The sequence below is a fragment of the Strix uralensis genome, chromosome 16, assembly GCF_047716275.1.
Source record: "Strix uralensis isolate ZFMK-TIS-50842 chromosome 16, bStrUra1, whole genome shotgun sequence".
NCBI lineage: Eukaryota > Metazoa > Chordata > Aves > Strigiformes > Strigidae > Strix > Strix uralensis.
Genome location: NC_133987.1, coordinates 3621993 through 3646799, shown reverse-complemented (window position 1 = coordinate 3646799; position 24807 = coordinate 3621993). Strand labels below are relative to the sequence as shown.

Sequence of the window (24807 nt, the reverse complement as noted above, 5' to 3'; positions counted from 1 at the left end):
TGGAGGAAGGAGTCTGTTGTTCCCATGTATGAAAATACACGTGGGTGTTTGGCCCTCTCTGTTCCTTTCTGTTCTCGGCTGCAAGACAGTGCTTGTAGGTACCATTCTGTTTGCAGTACAATGTGTTGTTTGATCTTTTCCAGGATCTGCCATCGTTTACCCAGAATGTGCACAGACTGGTGAATGACCTGCGTTACTACAGACTCTGCAATGACAGTTTGCCCCCTGGAACTGTGAAACTATAGTTACTGCACTGGACTCGTGTTTTGATCACTGTAGGGAACGGATCCGTGTTTCATTTTGCCACCACCTTCTCTCCTCCCTGGTTTTGTCAGTACTGCAGGACGCGGTGTCTTGCACATGGGCACATCTTCTTGGATTCACGCACCACGCTTCCTTTTTTCTCTCCCAACCCAAAGGCCCCCAGCTGGAGTCGGCACTGTCTGCAGGATGTGTCTTAACGCCCAGCCGCAGGGCATCTCAACTGTACGGAAAGTCCTCTCGCTGGGGTTTTGTTCTACTAACGTAGCACTTTGTTGCGTCTGGAGATTTCTGTGGAGTTGTCTTGAGAGATCATGTGCGTATCAAACATGAGGCAGAAGCGCCAAAGACTACTTCAGACATTCGTACCTTCGTGTCATTCCACCTTCCTGCCCCTGCCCAGCTCGAGGAGGAGGAGTCTCGTGATGTTGGGACTGTTTTGGCACTTCTGTCACTCCCTTTGTTTTTAAATTGCCTTGAAAACCTCCCTGCTGTTTGTGGGGGTTAGAGACTTTTTTGGTTTTTTTAAACGTTTTCTCATCATTCCATTGTGATACTAAAACAACATGCTTAATGGAAATAAAGTGCTTACTTTGTTGTTTTAAATAACTTGTAACTTCTTTTAGTTCCCTTGTAGGCCTGTCACCAAGCCCTTCTGCTAGATGGAAACATGTTTTGCGGTGCAGGCAGCGATCTGCAGCCTTTCCCCATGATGAGGCAAGAGGACCGGCAGCAGGAGCCTGCGTTGCCCGTCCTGCGCCCTGGGTGCAGGAGTGGCCTGTCCAGGCTCCCAGCGGGTCCAGCAGCTCTGGAAAGGTGCTGTACTGAACTGGTGCTGACCACTGTTGACTTCGTTCTCCACTCTCCCCTCACTGTGTTTACCACCCGTGTTCCCTGGTGTTTTCTGTTACCCAGTGTGGTGATCTGTTTGTTCCATCCAGCAGAATGTTGTCTGAACTGATCAAGAGCTGCCTGCAGGCAGGAATCTCCTAACATCCATGGTGCTGCATCATAGGAGGCCAGAGCTGAAGGCCAGCTGCTGCCCAGAATGACCTGATAGTGCTGTCTGAGTGTAAGGTTGAAATCCCAGTCCCCCAGTCAGACAGGACCAGGTTTTGTGGGGCTTGTGAATCTCTGATCATGCAATCCCTGAGGTCTGTAGTCAGGTAGCTGAGAGGGCAGCTTATAGAGCATTAAATTAGTCTTAATTCTCTGCTGTTATGAGGGCAGCATGGTGGGAACAAGCCTGGAGGAGGGGTTCTCCCATAAACAGTTGTGGGTGCAAACTTGAGTGAGGTGCTGCACGTGGGCAGCTGGGAGGTATCGAGGGTGAGTTGGGGTTTAGAAGCACTTGCTCTATGGTTCCTTTAGTTTTGTGAAACACTGTGATGTGCATGTTTGCTGTTTGGAGATAGTGTACACTGTTTGGATAACCTGTGTACAGACAGAGCCTTGCATCCGGGCTGCCTGAACTGGGACCAGTTTGATGTTTGGGCTTTACACCCTGCAGTGAGCAGCTTGAGTTGCAAGTTACACATGAACCAGAGTCCAGGCTGCCGAGGACGTGCCTTGCCAGGTACAGCCCTTGCAGCTGAGGGCTGTGAACCCGTCTGCGGAGGTCTCAAGTGCGTGAAGCCCAGTGTGAAGGTGGCTGATGGTCTGTCCCCAGACTGCAGAGCTCCCACCTCCCCTGAGGGTGAAAGGCCCTGAGCTCCCTGCCAGCCAGAACCTGCACCAGGAGTGTGTGGTTCAAAGCAGCCAGCTCTTGGAGTAACTCAGTGTTGCTGTCTGCGCTTAAAACTCCGAGTTCTTGTTTCTCCCGGTGGTTACTAGGTGTATGAAAATGCAGTGCAGGGTCCAAACCTGTCCACAGAGCCTCTGCCTAGTCCCTCACAGCAGTTCTGCCTCCCACCACAGTGGGGGACAGTGGCAGAATCATAAAATCACTTATGTTGGAAAAAACCTTTAAGATCATCAAATCCTCCACCAAGCACCCTGGCTGTGGCTCCTTTCAGCGCTGAGCTAAGGGAATTTCATCCGCTGCGGGCCCAGCTCCCCTCCTGGCAGGGTCCCCTGGGCTGGTGGTGCTTCTGTTTCTTGCAAAATGTTTGGTTGACAGAGGGTGAAAGTACATGTTTTCCCCTTGATCAAGGGCAGCAGCTGGAAGATGGCCAAAGCCCAGGCCCCAACCTGCCACCCCTTGTGCTAAAAGCTGTTTCTCCTTTGCCAGCCATCACCTAAAGTACAGGTCTGGCTGCAGCACCCCAGGCCCCTGGGCAAGCAGGACAGCTTGCTGGGCCAGTATCGAAGGGCACCTGGTTTGTGTGTAGTGCCTGCATTAATCTTCCTCAAAGAAACCCCTTCCTCTGTACCCTCACCCCTGGCACGGCAGACACTGCAGAGGGGCCTTTTCCCACCCTGAGCCCCCTCTTTGGGTGGGTGTCACCAGCTGCTGGCCAGCAGCAAGCTTATTTTGCAAGAGCTGTTGCTCAGTCTGCCCCTGGGGAAGCCATGGCAGATGTTTTTGCAGCTGTACTGAGCATGGCAGGTCCTGAGACCCTCCCCTGTCTCCTCCCAGCCTCTGGGGGGGCTCTAGCCCCCTACTCCTTGCACCTTGGGGAGGCTGGAAGGAAACAGGAGATGGGGATCAAGGAGCCAAATGGATGCTGGAGTCCAGCCTCCCCCCAGCCCATTACTTGCTTTGTAGGCAATGTACGTTCCTTGTCTCCTTCAAATTATCGCAGGTTTAGAACTTGCAGGTATTTTTGTAGCACTGTTTGCATTGAGCTTCTCTCCTGAGGGATGTCTTGGGGCTTTGGGGTAGAGGGGAAGCTGAATAAAGAGTGTCCAAACCTGACCCCAGAGCACTGACCCCCTCCACCCCTGCGGCCAGGGCCCCGTTTAATTCAACCTGAAGGAAAACTCGAATCGGGGCTGGAGCGCTGCTGTGAAGAGGAGCATCTTTCTCTCCCTAGTTTGTAAACTCTGCATCTTTTCTGCCTCCTTCAGCCCAGCCTGGGGCCAGGGACGGGGCCCACTCATCCCCGCCTTCCCGCAGCATCAGTGATGCTTTAAAGCAGCGGGGCTGTTGCAGGTGAGCAGGGCCGGGGCAGCCTCTGCGCGCCCCCCCGCCCCGACCCTTGCACCCCTTTCCTTGCACCCACTCCCTGCCCAGGGCACCTGGGTGCTCCCTGCTGTGGCCCTTCACCAGGGCTGGGGCGGGGGGGGGGGGGGCAGTACGGGACCGCGTTCCCTTGAACCCCCACCCCAGGCTGATAGGGGTGAACTCGGCGCCCCCCCTCGCCCGGACCATCCCATGAAGTAGCTCTGGGTTTTGGCAGGGGCTGGGCTGTCCCCTCCCCGTGCCCCGGGGTCACCCACGGGATGGGTGCAGGCTCCGCTCCCACGGCGGCAGGGCTTGGGGCTCAGCCCCGGCGCGGGGGGGTCTGTGCTGGGGTGCCCCGGACGGGGGGGGGCGATGCCCCGCACCGGGATGCTCCGTGCAGGCGCGGCGGCCGCCCGGTCCCGGCGGCTGCTTTAAGGGGAGGGACGGAAACCTGACCCGTCCCCGGGCTCGGCCGGGCCCTTAAAGCCTCCGCGGGGCGGCCGAACCCCGCCGCGGCCAGGTCCGACCCGCCGGCCCCGCCATGGGCTCCCTGGGGCGCTGCCTGGCCCGGAGCCTGCTGCGGGGGCAGCCGGGCCTGAGCCGCCCCCCCGGGCCCCGCTGCTACGGCTCCGGTGAGACACGGCCCCTTCCTGCCCTGGGACCCCGTCCCCATCCTCGTCCTGTCCCCAGGGACCCAGTCCCCATCCCCGCTCTGCCTGCGGCTCCTTCCCTATCCTGCTCCTGGGGACCCTGTCCCCACCCTCATCCTGACCCGGGGACCTGGTCCCCACCCGCGTCCTGCCCCAGAGGACCCTGTCCCCATCCCCGTGCCACCCTCAGCCTGTCCTGCCCCTGGGGACCCACTCCCCATCCCTGTCCTGCTGCTGGGCACCCTGTCCCCATCCTCATCCTGCCCCTGGGGGACCCTGTCCCCATCCTCGTCCTACCGCTGGGGACAAAGTCCCCATCCCCACCCTGCCCTCGGTCCCTGCCTGTCCTGCCCCTTGGGGCTCCCGTCCCCATCCTGCCTGCATGGTGCCCGGGGCCCCCGGGTCCCCCAGCGCCCCGTCCCTCTGTCCCGGGGGCAGCCCCCCAGGCAGGGTGTCTGGCTCACAGGGTTTGTCAGTTCTTTGGGGCGAGAGCTGGTGCCGGGGTCTCCTGTCCCCCACCCCGTGTGCCAGGATGGGGCAGGGGCCGGAGCTGGCAGCTCCCCAGGCACCACGCAGAAGGTCCCAAAGCGTTTGGTGTCCCCAGGGCCACAATGGAGGGACCCCCACGCTGTCCTGGGGGGGGACAATGTGGGAGCCTGGTGAAGCCGGGCCATGTCCAGCGACACCCAGAGAAGTGGGTGAACTCGTGGGGTCGCTTATCCCGCTCTGCCCCCGCCAGCACCGGGGCCGACCCGGCCTCACAGCCCAGGACAGGACCCCAAAGCCTGGGACTGGCAGCAAAACGCCCCGGCTTGGTGTCCCCTCTCCTTCCCTGTCCTTCCTGTCCCCTCTGCCCCTCCGGCAGACAGGATGCACTGTCCCTTGGGGGACTTGTGTCCCCTCCTGCCAGCGCAGCTCCTGCAGGGCCAGCGGTGGGTGAGGGGGTGGTGGCAATGCTGGACCCTGCTGTCCCACAGCCACGGGTGACAGCGACACCGGACCCTCCTGTGCTGTGGGTGACAGCGATGCTGGACCCTGCTGTGCCGTGGGGGACAGCGATGCTGGACACAGTGCTCAATTTGGCTGTGACCAGGGACCCGTTTTGTGCCAGGCTGGTGCCCGGCTGCCCCCGGGCAGGGGGAAGCACCCGGGGCCGGGCAGGAGCACACAGGGTGGCACCCACAGCCCCGGCACCAGGACTTGGCTGTGTGGTGTGCTCGGCCGAAACCAGAGCCTGCCCGTCCCACGCTGTGTTAAAGGGTGTTTCCTGGACATGGACATGTCCCCAACACCGGTTGGGGCTTTGCAGTGTGTCCCTTGGGTCCTTGCTGGGACCCCACCAGTCTGCGAGGCCCAGCTTGGCCAGGGGGACGCAGCCCCGGGATGGGGACAGGGATGGGGACAGGGTCACCCCCTTGGCAGCCGCTGCCTGCCAGGACTGAGCAGCAGCCCATGGTGCTCCAGGAGCAGCTTGGGGGTCCTGCTGCCGCAACCCGTGCCTGTGTCCCACGCCCGGCGGTGACACCGGCCCCTCCGTCCCCGCGCAGCCCCCCCGGAGCTGCAGGAGAAGACGCTGGTGCTGGTGAAGCCGGACGCGGTGCAGCGGCGGCTGGTGGGGAACGTCATCCAGCGCTTCGAGCGGCGCGGCTTCAAGCTGGTGGCCATGAAGCTGCTCCAGGTACCCCTCCCCACCGAGCTGCCACCCATCCACCCGGGGGACCCCCCTCCCCGAGCCCTGCAACCGGCTCAGGGGGGTGCCAGGAGGGGGGTGTCAGCGGGGGGCACCGGCCGGGTGTCCCCGCCGTCACCCCGCGCTGCCGTCAGGCGGACCAGGGTCTCCTGGACAAGCACTACCAGCAGCTGCGGCAGAAGCCCTTCTACCCCGCGCTCCTCGCCTACATGACCTCAGGGCCGCTGGTGGCCATGGTGAGGGGCTGGGATGGGGGGGTTGGGGGTCCCAGGGGGACCTGGGGGGACTCAGGTGTCCCCTGTCCCATAGGTGTGGGAGGGCTACAACGTGGTCAGGTCCACACGGGCCATGGTGGGGGACACCGACTCGGCAGCGGCGGCCGCAGGCACCATCCGGGGGGACTTCAGCATGCACGTCAGCAGGTAGGGGCGCGGGGCGGGTGGCGGGGCCAGCAGCAGCACCCCACGGCCACGGCACCATCACTGTCCCCGTCTCTGTCCCCGCGCAGGAACGTGGTCCATGCCAGTGACTCGGTGGAGACGGCCCGGAGGGAGATCGGCTTCTGGTTCCAGCGGGATGAGCTGGTGGCCTGGGAGAGCGGAGACCAGGACTACACGTACGGGCCTTAGGGCAGCCCCGGCAGAACGGGAATGGAGCCCTGGCCGTGGAGAACCCCCCGGCCCCACAATAAACCCCGGTGCCTCCCGCCGTGACTCTGGTCTCCTCCCTCGGATGCCAACAGCAAGTGCTGGGGGGCTCTGGGGGGCACTGGGATGTCCCTAGGGGGCACTGGGGTGGTACTGGGAAGCTCTGATAGGCACTGGCATGTCCCTGGGTGGTACTGGGAAGCTCTGGGATGCACTGAGATTTCCCCAAGGGGGCACTGGAGTGGTACTGGGAAGCTCTGGGAGACACTGGGATGTCTATGGGTGGCACTGGGAAGCTCTGGGAGGTACTGGCATGTCCCTGGGGAGGCACGAGGAAGCTCTGGGATGTCCCTGGGTGGCACTGGGATGTCACTGTGAAGTCCTAGGCTGTGCCTAGGGGGCACTGGGGTGGTACTGGGAAGCTCTGGGAGAAACTGGGATGTCTATGGGGGGCACTGGGGCAGTACTGGAAAGCTCTGAGAAGCATTGGGATGTCCCTGGGTGGCACTGGGTTGTTTCTGGGAAGCTCTGGGAGGCACTGAGATTTTCCAGAGGGTTACTGGGGTGGTACTGGAAAGCTCTGGTAGGCACTGGGATGTTTAGGGGGTGCACTGGAGCAGTACTGGGAAGCTCTGGCAGGCACTGGCATGTCCCTGGGGAGGCACTAGGAAGCTCTGGGAGAAACTGGGATGTCCCTGGCTGGCACTGGTGTGGTACTGGGAAGCACTGGGGAGCTGTGGGAGGCACTGGGCTGTCCCTGGGCGGCACTGGGGCGGTACTGGGACTGGTGTGGGAGGCACTGGGGAGCTGTAGGAGGCACTGGACTGTCCCTGGGTGGCACTGGGGCGGTACTGGGAAGCTGTGGGAGGCACTGGGCTGTCCCTAGGCAGCACTGGGGCGGTACTGGGAAGCTGTGGGAGGCACTGGGGAGCTGTGGGCGGTACTGGGGAGCTGTGGGAGGCACTGGGGAGCTGTGGGAGGCACTGGGCCGTCCCTGGGGGCAGCAGGAGGCTCTGCAGGTCACTGGAAGAGCGCGGGGAGGGGGCTCTGGGCTGTCACCGGCACCCCCCGGTGAGTCCCTGGGGACACCGGGCGGCGCTGTGGGACGCCGCTCCGGCCGCGCGCCGTTGCCAGGCGACGCCTGAGGCCGCGTGCGCATGCGCGGGGCGGGCGGGGCGCGCGAGACCGTCGTTCCCGGCAGCCCCCGCGGCGGGAAGTGCAGCCATGGCTGAAGCCGCCGCCGCCCGGGCGCCGCCGGACCTGGACACCGATGACTGTCTCCGCGAGTACCGGCACCTCTTCAGCCCCGACATCCTGGCGTGAGGGCCGCGGCGCTGGGGGGTCCGGGGCGTCCGCTCGGGGCGCTGGGTGAGGGGCCGCGGCCTGGCGGGCACAGCCTCTCCCGCCCGCGGCCTGCGCCGGGCGCTTGGCTCTGACTGTCCCTCTGCTCCCCCAGGGGCCGGGTGGCGTTCATCACCGGCGGCGGCTCGGGCATCGGCTTCCGCATCGCCGAGATTTTCATGAGGTGCGGGAGCCCGGCGGAGCGGCGGTGCCCGGGTCGGGCTTGCCTGGCCTCTTTGAGCGCCATTGGGGCGGGCGGCGGTAAAAGCCTCCCCTTCCCTTGGGACAGCTGTGGTAACGGGGCCTGGAAGAGGTGGGGTGCGAAGCCGGGGGCAGTGGAGTCTTCGTGGCAGCCGTGGGCAGGAGATGGGGCAGCCCTGCCTGGTGCAGGTGCTGGTGGCCTGTGGGAGTGAGGGAGGCTGGGGCTGGCCCTGTCACAGGGCTGGGACAGGTCTCTAGTCTGCTGGGATTCTCCTCTTTGAGTCTTGCAAGCCTGGAGGAACAGCAATTCCTCCCCTGTAAGGGTGTTGTGCCACCTCCCGCCAGCCGAGCTCCTGGTAATTCCCAGAGGTCCGAGATGACTGTGAGGAGCCGGGCCTGTGTGGTCCTCACCAGCCCCTTCTTTGCAGGCACGGCTGCCGGACGGTCATTGCAAGCCGGGATCTGCAGCGAGTGTCAGAGGTGAGTCTGTGGGCTCCGCAGGACAGGCAGGCAGAAGGGAGAGCTGTGAACGCCTGGAAATCCTTCTGCTCTCTTCTCTGGGTGGAGCTGGGAGTAGTGCAACAGCAGAAATGGCTTACCAGTGCTGCCTTGGCTTCTCTAAGCCCTTCAGCACCAGCAGGCAGCGGTGATGGGCAGGATGGGTGCGGGTTTAGGGTGGGCTGCACCCACTGCACCTCACAGTGGAGCTCAGTTAATTGTGGAACTTGCTACCTTCCCCCGTCAGCTTTGGGAGTGTCTGTTCTAGATACTGCGTTGCCTTTCTGTGGGAGACAGAAAGAAACAAACTGGTGAATGTTTGTCAGCAGGGAAGTGGCAGAGCCTAGGGTTAAACTTAAATCTCAGCTTCGAGTGGGACAAGACCCCCTTGTCCAAGGGTTGTGTGGGTTGAGGTGGGTATGCTGAGCCTCAAAGTCTCAGTTATCTTGTGTTTTGAGGCAGAGGGGAGGATGCAGGTCTGGAAAGAGGTGACTGAGGAAGCTGTATGAGACTGGCTACCCTGTGGGTGGCTGGGCAGAACAACCCCCCACCCCTGTGTGTCTGACCCGGGCTGGAGTTTGGCTGCTCACAGCTTCGGTTTCTCTCCGTGGCTTGTGCTGCAGTCTTGGGCTGAAAGCAGCTGTGAGGGAGCTTTGTGGTATCAGTGTGTGGACTTCACTGAAATATAGTAAAGGTCAAACCCAGCGCTTGGGAGTGAGCTGGCACGACCCGGCTGCCTCCCGGAGGTGGTTGGTGCTGTCATTTCGCATTTTGCCCAGGCTCTTGACGCTCGGTGTATGCATGTGCTAGTTGGGGCTCAGCTTCTCACAGAAGGGCCAGATGAACCCGAGCAGGAACGTGGAGCATTGCTGGGTGTGGTGCAGCATTGCTGCTGAGTTTGCACATCCCCTGTGCTTAATTTGCTGGGGGGAGTCGTGTTCTTAATGAGCACCTTGGGGGCGGCTTGTGGCAAGTGATGAGCCTCAGAGCTGGCCCACTCTGCCTCACGGGCAGAGCCTGGCAACTGCTGGTCTGCGTTTGCCCTTTTGCCTGCTGATGTTTTTTGGATCTAAAGGTCAATTATGCCTGGGCTTATGCCAAAATTGCCTTGTTAGGGTTCAACCTTTGTACTTACCCTGCGGAGATGTTGCTCAGGATGTGCTGTGTTGACGACAGGCCATGGAGATAACTGGGCTTAGGGAGTTGTGGCCTCGGGGCCAGCCTGGCATTCGGTTGGGACATGATGTGCAGGAGCTTTGCTTTAGCTGCAGGGTGCTGCCAGGCTGAAGTGGGCTGGGTTTAGGCAGATCTCTCCCCTGCCCACACTGTTTGCTGTGTGCTAACAGGGACTCGGCTCCTGCCTGACTTCTTGCTCACCTGTTACAAGGTCTGGGTCTAATCCTCGCTGAAGGAGAGAGTCCCAGAAAGAATCTCAAGTCTCTCTTTTTTTTTTTTTTTTATTTTTTCTCCAGGCCTCAAAAAAGCTGGTGGCAGCCACAGGCCAGCAGTGCCTGCCTCTGTCCATAGATGTCAGGCAGCCCCAAACCATTGCAGCAGCGGTGGATGAGGCACTGAAAGAGTTCAAGCGAATTGACATTCTCATTAATGGTGAGCTGCTGGAGCGGGCCGGGGGAAGATCTGGCATAGGCTCACTGCTAGGAAGGGCATTTTCCTGCACGGAGATTGTGTTTGCCTAGTGTCTGGCTTATGCTGCTTTGGCCTGGGAGCGTGTGGGCAGCCCCTGGGAGCGCAGAGGGGACGGGCTCGGAGGAAGCAGACTCCTTTGTGGTACATGGCCACCTGTGCTTGCCTGGGTGTGGATCATCCCAGCCCCCACTGCACCGGCACCCTCCTGCCCTCGGGCTGGCGGTGCTGCTGGGCACCCAGAGCCACAAGCTGTTTATCCCCTTATCAGGGCTGTTTCCAAGCGCTCCCCAGTCTACCCAGACAGTATCATTCACCGTTCCTCTCGCAGAAGTGCCCTGAACCTGCCTGATCTCTCCTGGCCCGCTCCTGACTGTGCTCGTGACTGCTTGTTCTTCAGGTGCTGCAGGAAACTTTCTGTGCCCAGCCAGTGCCCTCTCCTTCAATGCCTTCAAGACAGTGATAGATATTGACACCCTTGGCACCTTCAACACCTCCAAAGTCCTCTTTGAGAAATATTTCCGGGTAAGTGGAACCAGAGCCAGAGGACTCGGTGGAGAGACTCCTGGTAGGCAGGGGGTTAGTGTCAAACCAACCACGCTTTGCTCCTGAGAAATTCAGGGAAGTGTGGAGGGCAGAAGGGAGCACAGCACCTGTGTACCCAGGGCTGTGCTGCCGGGCCTCTGCTGCCCACCGTGCTCAGATCCAGTCTGTTCCCTCCCAGGGATGGCAGCCCCTGTGCAGGAACTGGGAATCCTGCCTGTCCCTAGCCCTGGGGCTTTTGACTGTTGTGGAACCTTTCTGTGCCCTGCCACCTGCCGCCTTCCTGGCCCAGCTTTCTTGTCCCACCACTCCTCTATGTGACCCCTGGTCCCTGCCTAATGTCACATCTCCTTTCCTTTCCCAGGACCACGGTGGGGTCATCGTTAACATCACGGCAACCCTGAGCTACCGAGGGCAGGCCCTCCAGGTGCATGCTGGTACTGCTAAGGCTGCCATAGGTACCTAAATGCTCCTTGCTGGGGCTCTGTGAGCTGTGCGAGGCCAGTTAGGAAGCTGGTTCTTCTGAAATACTGGGGTGGGAAGATGTCCTTGGGAGAGGTGAATATGAATTGGGGTGGTTACTGTATGCCTGGGTTTGGAACGATGCTCTTCTCTCCCCCAGGGCTCTTTAGGGCCCTTTGCTCTTGGCCGGAGTCTCTGTGGCTTTTTGCCACCCCCTGCCCATAAAAGTTACTGGAATGGCTCTGCTCTCTGTTTCTCATTCCTGTTGTAATCCCTTCCCAGATGCCATGACCCGTCACCTTGCTGTGGAGTGGGGACCCAACAACATCCGAGTGAACAGCTTGGCGCCAGGCCCCATTACAGGCACCGAGGGCTACCGGCGGCTGGGTGAGGCAACCTGGGACTGCTGCCTCTGCCTCGGCGGTGGCTTGCTGGGCTCTGTCGGGGAGGGAACTGTGATGGGCCACCAGTGCCATGCAGCTCATGGGGCGTGTGGTGTGATCGGAGTCGTTGCTGCTGGCCACAGCTGTCCTGTGACTCGGCTGGCATGTCTCTTTGGGGGAGCAGCCCTTTCCCCATCCTCAGTACCTTACGCGGCTCTGATTTTCCTCTGTTGAGTTGCAGCTTTTTGTGCTCTCTGATGCCTTGATGTAACGTGCTCCCCCAAAGCTCAGCCTGTCCAGTTGCCTTGCCTGTTGATTTAGCTTTTGTAATCCGTCAGCAGAGTGTGGGTTCAGCTCTGGAGGCTGGGAAAACTCTCTGAGGTCCCGTCTTGAACTCACTTGCACTACAAATCTCACTCCTGGGCTTGAGCTCCCCCACTTAACTCTCCTCTCAGGCCTTTGTCCGTGGGCTGTCCCCAGAGCTGTGCCATGATCTCATCTAGGTTCCCTGGGGCTCTCAGCAAGCCCCGTGTGAGCAGTGCTGCAGTGTCTGCAGGCAGTGGTGGGGGGCAGGTGGTCCCATGGTCCTAGCTGACGCTTTCTTCTACCACTCTTAGGTGGGAAATTTGCCGAGGAAGCAAGTCAGTTCGACACGATCCCCCTCCAGCGCGCAGGGAACAAGACAGAGATCGCCCACAGCACGCTGTACCTGGCGAGCCCCCTCTCCTCCTACGTGACGGGCACCACCCTGGTCGTGGATGGCGGGAGCTGGCTGACCTCTGCCAACAACTTCCCCGCCTTGCTGGGTATTGCTTCATCCTCTGCTAAACTCTAGGTGACGTGCATTTCCCCCTCCGTGGGATTAGAGCAGGGCTCGTGTCAGAAACCCTGGTGCCCCATGGCAATGGGGTGCGGCTGCTGTAGCAGGGGGTATGGTATCACCTTCTTCAAGTGCCCTGGTCACCTCGTAGTGGTACCAGGCTCTGCCCCTCCAGCAGCGGCTGTGTGGCCCGTACTGCCTTGGGGAAGAGGTGGCAGATGCTGGGTGTTGGGGTCTCGACTGGGCAGTGCTTGTTCTCAAACCTTCCTCTGCTTTTGGAAAGGTGGAGCAGGGTCACCCCCATGCTGTTGTCAGAGCAGGCACAGAGCAACGTGGGGAACATCTCATGGGCAGTGCTAGGGATGACTTGGGAAGGGCAGAACTTGCTGGGTCTTTCCTCTGAGCCTGTGGTTGACATGGTATCTCTTGTTCCTGCTGGAGGATGCTTGTCTGGACACCTCCGAACGTTCCCTAAAGCGATGTGATGCCCCTTTTCTGTGCCAGCAGGATTGGGTGCAGTGTCCTGACAGCCTCTGCCTCCCCTTTCTTCCTTGCACGAGTTACTGCAGCGTGGCTTGTGTTGCAGTTGAATTGCCTGCGGGACTCACGTTGGCTGCGTGTGTCTGTGGAGGCAGGAAGGGAGCTGGGGATTGGTTATGGGGCCTGGTGCTTTCAGAGAGCCCCTCTCCCCCTGCTTGGGTCCTGCCTGGCAGCCTCCGTGAGCAGGGCAGGCCCAGGCAGGCCTGTGTACCCACCCCCGTGCTGTCTTGCAGATTTCTGGGCTGCAGGAACAAACAAAAATCCATGATGGACAGCCTGGGATTGACCGATGGACAGAAACGTGACCGAACGCTGCTGCTGTGGGACATCTTGGGGCAACATCTCCCAGAGTCGGAGCCGATAGCTGCCGCCTCCGATCAACGACTGGTGGTGGTGGTGACGCTGCTGATCCCACGTCCGCCTGGGGGAGGGAGCACTGGGGGTGCTGGGTGGGAGCAAGCCCCCCCCAGTCTGTGCCATGAATTCCTTCTGTGCCGGCGTGGCTGAGGGCACAGGGACAGCGCGGGGTGCACGGGCTGTGGTGCTCACTGTCCATTTGTGTCTCCCTCCGCGTTGCTCTCCTGGCCTTTCCCGAGTCCCAGGAAGTGCTGCCCATGGATATCCATCCTCTTCCTCCGTTCTCCCCCATCTCAGCCTGAGAGCTGCCCAAAACCCCCAGCCCCAGCTCCTTTTTGGGAGCAGGGAGTAGTTAAGCTCATCTGGGGTTGAGATCAGCCTTCATGCTGGGGCCAGCTCTGCCCTGGCAGCTCTTGGAGGGGAAACAAGGGCCAAGCTGGCCCCTGGCAGGGGGAAATGGCCCTGTCCCCTCGTGGGGGGACCCAGCATGTGGCAGCGGTGCCCAGAGGCTGAGGCAGATGCAGCTGGGATGTCGCTCTCCCAGGAGCAGAGGCGGTGTGAGGTCACATCCCACCAGAGCTGGCTCTGTGCTGCGGGGCTGTAGCCCTGGATCTGCTGGGAGCCTGAGATGTCCAGTTGTCTGTCCGGCACCCGTCTGTCTGTCACGCCAGTCTCATGCTGTCTCCTTCCTTCATACAGACACTACAGCTGAGGGTAAATCGAGGGCTAGCTGAAATTCAGTCTTTTCCAAGCAGGGTGCTGAGCAGAGGAGCTGCAGGGGCTGCACTGGCTCTGCCATGGGCTACTGGAGCCAAGCCCATCCTCAGGGACACCCACCGCTCACCTACAGCGGCCTCCTGCTGCTGGTGGCACTTTTGAGGCTTATCCTGAATTCCATGAAGCTTGTTTTCCTGCCTGATTGCATTTTCTACTTAATTGTAGATTTGCCAGGTTTTGTTCCTCGCTCCAGGCCACGAATAAAGAACTGCCACCCTGAGCTGTGACACCCCTCATCTGTTTGCCTGTGTGGGGGGTGGATCCTGCAGCCCCCGACTGCCCGGAGCTCCAGAAGGAGCTTGTGCTCCTCATGCTCTTCATCCTCCCGGGAGCTGGAGTATCGCTGCAGTATCTCGCTGCTGCATGAGCAAAGCCAGCGCCTGTGCCTGGCCACACCCACTGGTCCTGGTGGTCCGGATTGGGCCCTGAGGGAGAGTGGAGAGGCCACGTATTTATCTGTGTCTTGTTTAACCACAACCAAGTGAGTCCACAGACAGTGACTGTCCCTGTGTGTAGTAACAGATGTGGTTCCTCTCGGAGATGTTGCTTTAGCTTCACCTCTGCCCGCCCCTCAGTGAGCGGGGGGGGGCACAGAGACACTTCACAGGCTCCCGGGGAGGGCGGGGGGGTATCTGTGATCTGTGCTGTGGCGTGGTGACGCAGGGCAGAGGTGGAGGGAGAGCCCTGTGCCCACGGGGAGCCCGGTGAGGCTTCCACCCTCCCTGCAGCAAGAAGAGATGCCCAAAGGAAGGGTGCTGCAGGAGAGCCAGCCCGGAGCTGCTGCCAAGCCCAGGCTGTGCCACGCTGCTCCAGGCTCGGGGCTGAGCTGGGCTCCTGGCCCGGCTGGCGTGGGTGCCACCCCATGCGCTGAGGAGGGAGCCAGGCAGAGCTGCCTGCGTTCCCTGCCGGTGCGTGGAAACCTCCGTGGTGGCCACAACCTGAGCAGAGGCTGGGGGTGTCGGATGCAGGGCGAGCTCCTGTGCAGGGGCTCGGGGCTGTCCTGGTTCCGTGGCCACCACAGGAAGGGGGAACGCGGCAGGGCGGCAGCTGGGCTGTGCACCTCCCGCGCTGAGTCTGGCCTTCAGCGTGTCCTGGAGCTGCAGAAACCCAGCGAGGGGTGCGAGGCTGCCGCTCACCGCCTTGGCCTTGCCTCTCCAGCCCGGCGGGCGCCTTACCCCCTGCCCAGCCTGGGCAGCAGCGAGTGCAGGCAGGAAACCTGCTCGCTTGGGGGGATTATAATGCTGAGGGGGTTTTGGAGGGGATTCTGCAGGGGACAGTTGTTTCCTAGGGGGGCAGCCGGGAGCTTTTTGCCTGTGGGGCTGACAAATGAGTCCCCTCCCGCCCCCGTCAGCTTTGGGGATGGTTGTGATGAGAAAAAGGATTTGGAGCGGAGGTTTCAATCCTCCCCAGTGCCAGTCTGATCAGACGGGGAGTTTTTTACCTCCTTCCTGTCCATGGATGCTGCTGAACTCAGGCTTTTGGGGATGAATGTGCTGGGACTCCCCAGCTTTGGGAAAGCCGTGCTGGGGGACACATTGTGCCCCAACCAGGCTTGTCCTGAGATGCCCCACGCATCCCTCCCCTGGGCAGCCTGGCGATGTGGGGCCCTGGGAAGGGTTGTTGGAGCCAGGGACATTCTTGCTCATCACATTTGTTGCTAATTATGCCCAGGGGTTGTAATTCCGTCCGCCCAGCCAGCTCGCGGGTGCATTAGCAGGGTCACCCCAGAGTGTCCTGTGGGACTGGTGGTGGCCCAATGGCCCAGGCAGGTGCGGGAGCGAGCAGAGGAGAGCGCTGCGGCCGTGCCTGGGGACCTGCCTGCACCCCTGCCCGGGACACGAAGGTGCAGATGCTGCCTGGGCCCCGCCGATGTGTGCGTGTGTGTGCAGAAATGGCCGATGCACTGAGCCTGCAGTTAACTCGTTAATTAATTCATTAGAAGAACAATGATCAGGTTTGCGCAGACGCCGGTGGCGGCCGGTCGGGCACAACTGGTGTTTGGTGATGCCGAACTCCCGTAACGGGCTGGAAACGTCAACAGCCGTGTTGATAAAATCTGTGGGTTTGTGCCCGTTACTGGTGGCCATGCTGGCCAAGGAGGCGCAGGGGGTCTGAGGGGGGGCTCGGCTGGGGCCGTGTGGCATGGGGGGGACGCAAAGGGCGTGGGGGGCTGGTGGGGTGCACGGGGCAGGGTGGTGTTGGCGGGGTGTGCAGGGCCTGCTGCACGGTGACCCCCGGTGGGGCACATGGGGCTGGCTTAATGGTGACCCTCCCTGGTGACCGGTGCCCCCCTCGGGACACGGTGACCCCCCCGGTGACTGGTGACCCCTGGCAGGGCACACGGGGCCGGGTTAATGGTGACCCCCCCCGGTGACCAGTGCCCCCCTCAGGACACGGTGACCCCCCCGGTGCCTGGTGACCCCCGGTGGGGCGCACGAGGCCCGGTTAATGGTGAACCCCCCCGGTGCCCGGTGCCCGCCCCCCCGCCCCGGAGGGGGGCGCGGGCGGCACGTGCTCGCGCGCCGCGTGTCCCGTCCCCGCCCGCCCCGCGCCGCGCACAAGAAGGGGCGGGGCCTCCGCACGGCCTCGCGCCGCACGGGCAGACGAGTGACGTCACCGCCCCGGCTACTGCGGCGGCTACCGGGTTGGATCTGGCGGTTCGCCGCGGGCTGCCCCGGAGCGGTGGCGCGGGCGGGCAACGGGGTTGTTTCTCGGCGCCGCCGCCTCCCCCCCCGCCAACGTCCTGACGGCGGGGAGGAACCGCGTCCGCCGGCGCTCGGAGCCGCCGCTCCCGGGCGGGCGGGGCGGGGCGGCGGGGCCGCCCCCGGTGGCGGCGCGGCGGGCGGGGCCGGCGCCGCCTCGCACAAAGCCGTGTGCCCGGGCGCGGGCGGAGCTACCGCTGGGACCGCACCGGGCACCGGCATCGCTGCACCGGTACCGGCACCGCCCCGGCGGGCGGCCGCGATGTGAGGGGGTGATGGCCGCGGGGCATGGCCGCCGGGCAGCGGCGGGGCGGGCGGCGGCGGGCGCTGAGCGCCGCCGGTGAAAATGGAGCCGCATCCGCCGGCGGCCGTGCCCGAGCCCCCGCTCCCCCGGGGGCCGCGGCGGGACGGGCCGGGGCCGGAGCCAGAGCTGGAGCTGGAACCGGAGCCGGGCCTCTGGGCACCTGAGGCCGCCGAGCCCGCCCCGGGGCCGCCGCCGTGGTCCCCACCGGAGGAGGGGGGCTGCCCGGCCCTGGAGGGCCCCGCCGAGCCGGAGCCGCGCCTCCGCCCCGTCTTCGACGCCCTGGACCGCGACGGCGACGGCTTCGTGCGCGTGGAGGACTTCGTCCAGTTCGCCACGGCCTACGGCGCCGAGCAGGTGAGGCCAGCGCCTCCGCGGGCACCGGGGCCTGCCCTGGGCCTGGGCCCACCGTGGGGCCCTGCGGTCAGGCCTGGGCCTCCCCTCACACCTGCCTGACACTCGTGTCCGCGGGGCTGCGTGTCCCCAAGGGAAGGAGCCGCGGGTGCTGGGCGCGAGGTGAGGCGCTGGCTCCCGCCTGCGGGGCACCGCTGTTGGCGTAACCCGGTGGGGAGCCCCCGTGCTGGGCCTTCGGTGGCCCCCTCTGTGCTGACGGGGTGACAAGCAAAGGCGGCTGGTGTTGACGGCAGCAGCTCTCCAAAGAGCTTTTAACACGAGCAAGGGCAGCGTCTGCATCACCGGCCTTTGGGTCGTCCTGGGTGAAGGGCATGCGTGGACTTCAATGGCTGCAGGAGGTATGAAGGGAGCCTGGTGAAGCTGGAGCTCACCTTTTCCAGGTCCCAATCCGCTGGGAACAGAGCATCTCGGCGGTGCCGCTGGGAGCCCGCATCCTCTCTCTTTGTTCTCCATCACTAACACATTTAGGTTTGCCTGAGCAGCTCCCGTCTGTGAGGGACCAGCAGTGAGATCCTGGGATCTCAAGCAGCTCCTTGCCCCCCTCGCTGCCGAGGGTGCCTGCGTGGGCTTGCTGGCACCACGCTCAGTATGGAGTACCTCGCTTATCACGGGTCTGACAATCCTGAATGCCCTTTTCTTCTCTGTTCCGCTGCTTTGTACCGTGGTGAGCTTGTGTTTCCTTGCAGCAGATCAGATGCGATGTAATTCGAAGCTGCCTGGTATGACCCAAAATGGAGAGAGCTCTAGTAGCATACCAGGGGATGGAAATGAATTTGTTGACGTTTTGTGCGCTGGCCTGTGCTGGCATTGCTACAAGAAAAAAGATTTCTTTTTTAAGGTGTGCAGGTATTGTTACGAAGTTTCCGTGTGCTCACCCAGGAGATCTGCTTTAATTCTCTAGCTGTAGCTGCTGTGCGTGTATTAAAGTGGCATGACAAAGCAAATCATCATGCGTGAAGGAGTGTTTTGGTGGAGGAGGGTTTTTTTATCTCTGTCCTCATGGTAAAAACAGCTCTTAAAGATAAAACAGAGTAATTTATTTTAGAAAATACCTCTATAAAGTAGAGATACGTAACTTCTTTGTCAGATCATTGCTGGTAAGGGGCACTGTGTGTGCAGACGGGATTGCTTTACTGCCTCATTGCGTGATTAACCAGGTAGCGTCACGGCACCGGGGGGGAGTTATAAGATCATCTCAGCAATGCACTCCTGCATCTGCCGGCTGAGAGAAGCTTTATTCAGTGTAAAGCCTCCGACTTGCATCTTCCTGCTGTGGTCCGGGCACTCTGTGCCGCTGCGTGTCCCCCCGTTGCTGTTGGCGGCAGAGAAAGCAGAAGCAGACAGCCCGTTCGTGCCGGTGTGCGAGTCTCCGCGGAGGCTCAGCGACCGTAGGTGTGACGGCCGTCACTTCGGGGCACGGTGGGAGCTTACCAGGGGACTCTTTCACCTTAGCATGCCTCTCCCTGCGCGTGCGGTGCGGAGCAGCTCAAGTGCCTGGGAAGTAAGGGCAGGCAGACCGTGGGTGCGTGGCGGGGATGTGGCAGGCGGGTCTGGCATTTGTTAGTGCTGGCAGCGTGTGTGGCTCAGCCCAGGCCGGCCGCTCTGGCCCCGCGCAGCGCCTTGTGCCTTGATTCTGACATGGGAATTGTGCCAGAGCTTCAAAGGTGCGACAGTAGAAGCCTGTAAAGCCTGTTGAGATCTTGGCCTGAGGAGTGGTTGCGAACTGTTAAGTCCCTGCTAAATTGAAGCAGGATGCCCAGGGAGGTTTTGTGCCACTAAAAGCTGTCTGTTCGTATGGACCCAGCTTAGAAGTGGTTGCCTCCAGGCTTCTTGCCTTGGCTGTCCCTTTAAAGTTGCTTGTTCCTTCCCACTGAGCACAGCCACCAGTAATGCTGTCCATGCTGAAATACATTATGCTTTTTTAGATACATCTATCTTCAGCGAGATGCTTGTATAGCTAGCTCTTGGCATGCAGAGCAACTGTCTCTCGGTACAGCAAGTGCTGAACACCCTGGTGAGGTTGATGTGACAACAGCTGAGCCAACAGGTAATGGGCGCCTCAGGGAATGCAGCCTTGTACTTTTTGCAGAGGCATGCCAGAAGAGAGAAAGTAATGTTTGTGATGTCTCTGTGTGCAAGAGGACTTATTATGAGCCTGCAGCTTAGAAAAGCAAGAAGGCACACTGAGTGTGAAGGGGATGGGGTCTGTAAGCTCCCAGCAGATAACCAGAGTAATAAAGGGAGGAGTTCTGGGGAAGTTTCTTGACCTATTTTGTTTTAAGCAGAGGTAGCTTGGGCCAAGAAGGGGTCCTTTGCGAAACAGAAATCCAGCTCTGGTGGAAGTTAAAGGATAGAAACATCATCGAGTTGGTGAAATGGTGTTAAGACAACTGAAAGGAAACTTCAAGAGGTGAAGAAAGGTTGTACTGCAACTGGAACTGGGAAGCTTGCAAGGGAGGTGCCAGGGTTTGATGGCTCATGAAGGTATCGGTAGCAATCGGCAGGGAGTTACCGAGGAGCAAATTCCAGTCCTCTTACTGTCTCTCTTGCCTAGCAAGAGGAGGAGGAGGTACCTGCTTTCTTCTCAGAATTCTCCCCCTCCTTCCTCCTGGCTTCTGCCCACACGGGTGGATGTGTGGAAGATATGCATGGGGTGGTGGTGGAACAAACTGCGAAATTTAAGCACAGCAAGTCATTGCAGCCAGCTGATTCGTGTAAGGGTTCAGAGAGGGTTGAAGGGTTAAGGAAAGCATGTGTGTGTGTAACCGCATGTACTGGGGAGCTGGAGAGCAGCAAGTGTTGTCTTTAGTGTTCAGTAAAACACCAGAGGCATTTATGGGCTACTGAGCTCTGTGCTGTCAGATTATTTGGCTGAAACAATTATTAGCTAAATGTCAAAGGAAAGAGACCAACTGACATTTATTTCATAAAAATGACATGGTTGTGAATTTCTGCTATGATTTTTTTTTTTCCCTCTGCACGATGAAAACCATGGGTAGAAAAAATGGGGGGGGGGGTGAGGGGTTGGGTTGGTGTTTTGCTTGAGTAGCTTGGGTTGTCAAGAGACTGTCTTTAAAGAGCTTCATGGTTGTGGTATTGGCAGTGAAGTCTGGACTAAAAGAGATCAAGGCATGCTGAAGACAGTTTGTTCTTCTCTGAAATGATAAAAGTGAATAGGGATTGAGGCTATTGTCAGTACCTTCGTATTAAAAAGTGTATGGAAAAGGTGATGCTGAGGGCCCAGCGGCTGGGGATGACACCCCTACACAGGAGTAGCCTGGAGCAGAGAAGACACAGCCATGTGATGGTCCTCCAGCAATCTGTAACGGGTGGCTCGTTGTCAGACACGGACTATTGTGGCACTTAAAAAGCTTGCTGGAACCCGCTATACGCTCCGTGGACTTGTAAAGAAGATGCGGCGTGGAAAGGTCTTGAGGATGACTTGACTTTTCATGCAAAACGTCTCGACCGCTCACTAGTAGCACGTGAGGCAGTTTATAACAGTGTTGTATTTTTATTGTCTCCTTTCCCTCCCCTTTATCACTGCGTTTCACTGGGGATCTGGTGCCCCCTTGGAGCTCTGGCAGCACAAGGGCTTCCCGCAGGCTGGTACCGAAGACTGGAGTCAGGTTGGTTTAGACAGTGAGTCAGGAGGTAGGGGCACACTTTACATAACTTTTATGTCGTCTTGTAAAGCAGAAAGGGTTGTGTCTTGCAGTTCTCTGTGTTATACAGAATCTAAGGCCATTGTGCAATATCTTTAAAACAACAAATACGTAATTTGTCTTGCCAGTTGTACAGTTGCACTGTGTCTGTCCGGTTGCATGACAGAGGCCAAGCCTTTTCTCACTACATGGGTTACTAGCTAGAAGTGCAGGATTGCGTCAGGGCAGAGGAGAACCAAGTGTTTGTGAGGCATGCAGAGAAGCTATCCTGCTGGCATCTTCGTTGTTTGTTTGGGTTTTTTTTTTTTTCCTTTTTTTTGTTTTGATCTAGAAGACAATTGGAGGTGGAAAAGCCTCTTGCACCACATGATCTCCCTGCCTTTGCTCAATTAAGAGAAGTCCCAGAGTTTGTCCAAGCTGTTTTCAAAGGCTCCAAGCTCAGTGGCGTCTCTGCCCTCTGTGCTGACAGAGATCTTCAGCCTTTTCTTTTTTTTCTCTTGATGATCAGTTCAAGCTCCCTTTCAATGTGCTTTGTTTTGCTTTCTTTAACATTTATATCCTTCAAGTCTCTGTCCTTGACTGCCAGCCTTCCTCTGCCCCCACATCAGCTAATCCTCTGCTGAGCTCTCCATATTCAGCTTTTAACTTTTCCTTGTGTGATGGTTTCTGAAGCTTTTTATCAGGTTTGTTGTGCTTTTCCAACCCCCCACCACCTTTTCAGCTTCTTGTAATGAGGTGCCCAGCCTGAGCTGAGTGCTGCAGAAGAAATTGCATTTTGGGGGTAGCAGGTGTCACTCCGTACAGTGGCTGCAGAGAATCAGGGGGGTTATTTTTATTTTTAAACAGAACAATCTGCAAGATTTGGCAGTTACTTGGTGGAATGAAGTCTGGACAGTGTCAAACTACAGCTTTTTAGTGGTTCCCCCCCACCCAGTGAATCCAGGCTTGCTTTTCCTGCTCACCTCTGATGGATCTGTTGGGAATTGCACACAGACCAGACCCTGGATCAAATGCTTCTTACCTCCAGCGTAGGCCTCTCCTGGAGTTGCTGACATTGCATCTGATCTTGGACGACCTCCCTATTCCCCCTAGTCTTCTCCCACCTCCCTGTGAAATCTAATAGTTTGGATCACTGTCATGAGGAAACATCAATTATTTTTAAATTTTTTTGAGAGTTCTTACACCCTTTGAACAGAGGAAATACTGGCTTTGTTTATAAAGAGATTTCTAAAATTATCTTGCATGGATTCACAGGCCATGTAAATGTGAGTGAAGCTTAAATTGCCTCCAACTGTGTTGCTGCTGCTGTACCTTTTGGAGGTATTAATTGCTGTTTAACTCTGGTGTCTGCTACTGAAAGTGGAGCTGGGATTGAAGTGAGGGTGATGCTGTGGGTGTATAATAGGTTTGAGCATGCCTGTGGACACGCATGTGTGTTTTGGAAGAGGAACGAGGCTGAAATATTTCGCTTGCTTTGACCAAGGGCCTGGTTTTTCACCATAGAAATTCATGGCAAAGCTCCCGTTTGTTTTGCTGGTTCAGGCATGAGCCCTTCCTCACCCCAAATACTGGGCTGGCTTGGCTGGGCACAGACCGCAGCGCTCAGTCTGCCTCTGCCTGCCTCCCTCTTCAAAGGATGTTTTACCATCATTAATAACACATCTGTATTCTGCGGGAGCTCGAAGATGGGAGTTTTTCTTTCTCCCTCTTGAGACGAAAATGCTTCCAAGCCAACATATTTCATGTAATGTATTTTGGGCGAGGTGGTTGCCAGTTAGCTGAAAATGGAATTTGCAAGTTTATCCATTTGTAAATGTCCCAAAGACTCCAATAAAGAGATGATTTCTGGGCTCCCGGGTTTTTGCTTCTCCTGCTGAGTTTTGGCTTTAAGCTTCTTGAAGGCATCCCTTCTCGGAGCGGCTGTGAAGGGTTAGAGCGTATCATACCACAAACAGATCTTTTCGGTGATATGTTTCATACTTACGTTTGTGGCTGTAATCAGATTGATGGCTTATCCGAGCTGGATCAAGTCTGGCAGGACTGTGAATACTCAAAGGCACGGTTTGTCTGCACGGGTTGGGAGGAGGGTGGTGATGGTAATTTTATCCCAGCTACCAGTTTGTTTAAGAAACCTTTTTATTCTTCCTTTCTCCTTCAGACTGAGAATACAGCCATTGCTGAGCAGGGTGTTGATTTATTTTAATTACAGATGTGGATAAGTTAGATGTGTTCCTGTGGAATTCGAGTAAATTTCTGCAAATAAAGAAATGTTCTTCCCCCCCCACTTCCCAGAAGAAAGAAAAAGCATCAATTCCACCTTTATAGAGTTGGCAAATGCTGTGGGCAAGGGGGCAAATTGGGCATTTCCAGGGAAGTAGGGTGTGATGTGGCACCCAATAATCCCCAGCTGTGAGGCCAGTTTGTACTGGGTGAGCACTGCCAGAGGCTGGGTCAGGAGCCCTAGCAAGGGAAAAGGACCCCATCTAAAGGTTTTCAGGGCTGGGGTTTTTCTTAATTATTTGTTAAATTTGCTTGCAAGGGTTTTTTTGAGGGGTTGGGTTTTTTTATGCAACAAAAACTCTTCCAAAGTTTTCCTTCATGGTGTGGGGCAAGGTGGATAGGAGGTGAATTCCTGAGAGGCTTTCTGCCTTCTCAGGAGCAGGATATTTTCTAAGGCTATGACTAATAAAAATTGGATTGGGGTCATCATAATTAACTGACTGGAATATGAAACTGCACCACAACATAGTGATTCGGCTCTTTCAGAGTCATTTTGACCTGGTATTGCTTATAACTGAATGCTCTCAAAGCATTTCAGAGTTGCTTATATCATTATGTAACTCAATACAGCCAGTAATTGATAGTCATTACAACAACTGCCTACATAATTTCTCTCAATTTTATTCTTGTTTTGACTTTCGTTTGCTGCCTGTTGTCAGATGAGATCTGCTTTGAACTCAGACTTTTTTTTTTTTCCCTGGTTTTTAATTTTTGCAGAACAAATGGCTTCCCATTAGCCGCAGCCTACAGCTTTACTTGTGCAGGGTGATCTGCTTCTGCTGGGCCACCCTCAGCTTCCCCTCTCCCCTGGGACCGTCGGATTCCCAGCACTAGAAGGCTGCTGGTACAGTCCCTGTGACAGCAGGCAGTAGGGTGGGGGTGGACTCTAGCTTTTCCTGATTTCTCCTGCCTGGCTCCATCCTTTCAAAATCCTGCTTGGGTTTCTGGTGTAGGGCACAGGACTGGTTCCTCCACGTGAGCCTGGAGTGAGCAACGCCCGCCTTTCCCTCCGTTTGTTTGTGTAAATTCAAATACCCGTGGAAAATGTGGGTACAATGCTGTCAGACTGGTTCTGGAGAGCCTCTCCTTAGAGGCAGCCGTGCCTCTCTGGTGGCACATTTTAGCTGGTGTGCTGCGGTCAGGGAGCGCGGTGCTGGTTAGGGACGCGGCAGAAAGCGAGCTCCAACAACTTGGAGCTTAAAATGCCATCTGACTCATCAGGTCCGAGCCCATGGTTTGGCAGGAAGGCGTGTTCACAGGGATGAATAGGATTAGGTAGTGATTTGAGATCTTGCTACTGTGTTCACATTGGAAAACGTGCCTGCTGACACAGACAGTGAATTTGTCCTTGGGGAATTGTACTCTCCATGGCTCTTGTGCTTCCACATGCCAAAAGTATTTCCAGCTCCTCTTGGACTGTAGCGCATGTTCTCAGTGTACAGCACGACAGGGCTTTTTCATGACATCTGCAGTACAGCTGTTTGCTTAACTAGGCAAACCAAATCTGCAAGACAGTCGTGCTTCT

General features: G+C 58.3%; 4 protein-coding genes across 13 annotated transcripts in view; all 4 read left to right on the top strand.

Annotated features, from left to right (window-relative positions):
• Positions 1–870, top strand: part of XPO6 (exportin 6) — a 56340-nt gene extending 55470 nt beyond the window's left edge. For all 6 annotated transcript variants that reach the window (XM_074885431.1, XM_074885430.1, XM_074885436.1 and 3 more), the window contains one exon: positions 144–870. In XM_074885431.1, the coding sequence (XP_074741532.1) occupies positions 144–245 (102 nt within the window). In that variant the 3' untranslated portion in view covers positions 246–870. The remainder of the gene's footprint in view (positions 1–143) is intronic.
• Positions 871–3847: 2977 nt separating this feature from the next.
• Positions 3848–6420, top strand: NME4 (NME/NM23 nucleoside diphosphate kinase 4). The gene is made up of 5 exons (XM_074885977.1): positions 3848–3999; positions 5565–5695; positions 5842–5943; positions 6017–6129; positions 6216–6420. Exons 1-5 carry the CDS (start codon positions 3909–3911, stop codon positions 6334–6336), a joined length of 558 nt encoding a protein of 185 aa, XP_074742078.1. The 5' UTR covers positions 3848–3908; the 3' UTR covers positions 6337–6420.
• A 201-nt stretch (positions 6421–6621) lies between these two features.
• On the top strand, positions 6622–14140 carry DECR2 (2,4-dienoyl-CoA reductase 2). 4 transcript variants are annotated; one of them, XM_074885965.1, is made up of 9 exons: positions 7295–7673; positions 7811–7879; positions 8325–8376; positions 9867–10002; positions 10439–10563; positions 10946–11039; positions 11326–11430; positions 12044–12232; positions 13020–14140. In XM_074885965.1, exons 1-9 carry the CDS (start codon positions 7579–7581, stop codon positions 13052–13054), a joined length of 900 nt encoding a protein of 299 aa, XP_074742066.1. In that variant the 5' UTR covers positions 7295–7578; the 3' UTR covers positions 13055–14140. The 4 variants fall into 4 exon arrangements, 3 of the variants coding, with proteins under 3 accessions (XP_074742065.1, XP_074742066.1, XP_074742064.1); XM_074885963.1 differs by having other exon boundaries at positions 7315–7673; positions 12044–12261; XR_012631143.1 differs by lacking the exons at positions 10946–11039; positions 13020–14140 and adding an exon at positions 6622–7129 and having other exon boundaries at positions 7315–7673; positions 12044–12110.
• Positions 14141–16812: 2672 nt separating this feature from the next.
• The window catches only part of RAB11FIP3 (RAB11 family interacting protein 3), an 80829-nt gene continuing 72834 nt past the window's right edge, over positions 16813–24807 (top strand). For both annotated transcript variants that reach the window (XM_074886068.1, XM_074886067.1), the window contains exon 1: positions 16813–17280. In XM_074886068.1, coding sequence (XP_074742169.1) covers positions 16969–17280 — 312 coding nt within the window. In that variant the 5' untranslated portion in view covers positions 16813–16968. The remainder of the gene's footprint in view (positions 17281–24807) is intronic.

What these genes read in the sequence shown, in the direction of transcription:
- NME4 (XM_074885977.1), top strand. Translation starts at nt 3,909, where the DNA reads ATGGGCTCCCTGGGGCGCTGCCTGGCCCGGAGCCTGCTGCGGGGGCAG. An exon ending in GCCCCGCTGCTACGGCTCCG is followed by an intron (nt 4,000 to 5,564) that starts GTGAGACACGGC and finishes GTCCCCGCGCAG; the next exon opens with CCCCCCCGGAGCTGCAGGAG. An exon ending in CAGGGCCGCTGGTGGCCATG is followed by an intron (nt 5,944 to 6,016) that starts GTGAGGGGCTGG and finishes CCTGTCCCATAG; the next exon opens with GTGTGGGAGGGCTACAACGT.
- DECR2 (XM_074885964.1), top strand. Translation starts at nt 6,794, where the DNA reads ATGTCTATGGGGGGCACTGGGGCAGTACTGGAAAGCTCTGAGAAGCAT. An exon ending in TTCAGCCCCGACATCCTGGC is followed by an intron (nt 7,674 to 7,810) that starts GTGAGGGCCGCG and finishes CTGCTCCCCCAG; the next exon opens with GGGCCGGGTGGCGTTCATCA. An exon ending in TCTTTGAGAAATATTTCCGG is followed by an intron (nt 10,564 to 10,945) that starts GTAAGTGGAACC and finishes TTCCTTTCCCAG; the next exon opens with GACCACGGTGGGGTCATCGT.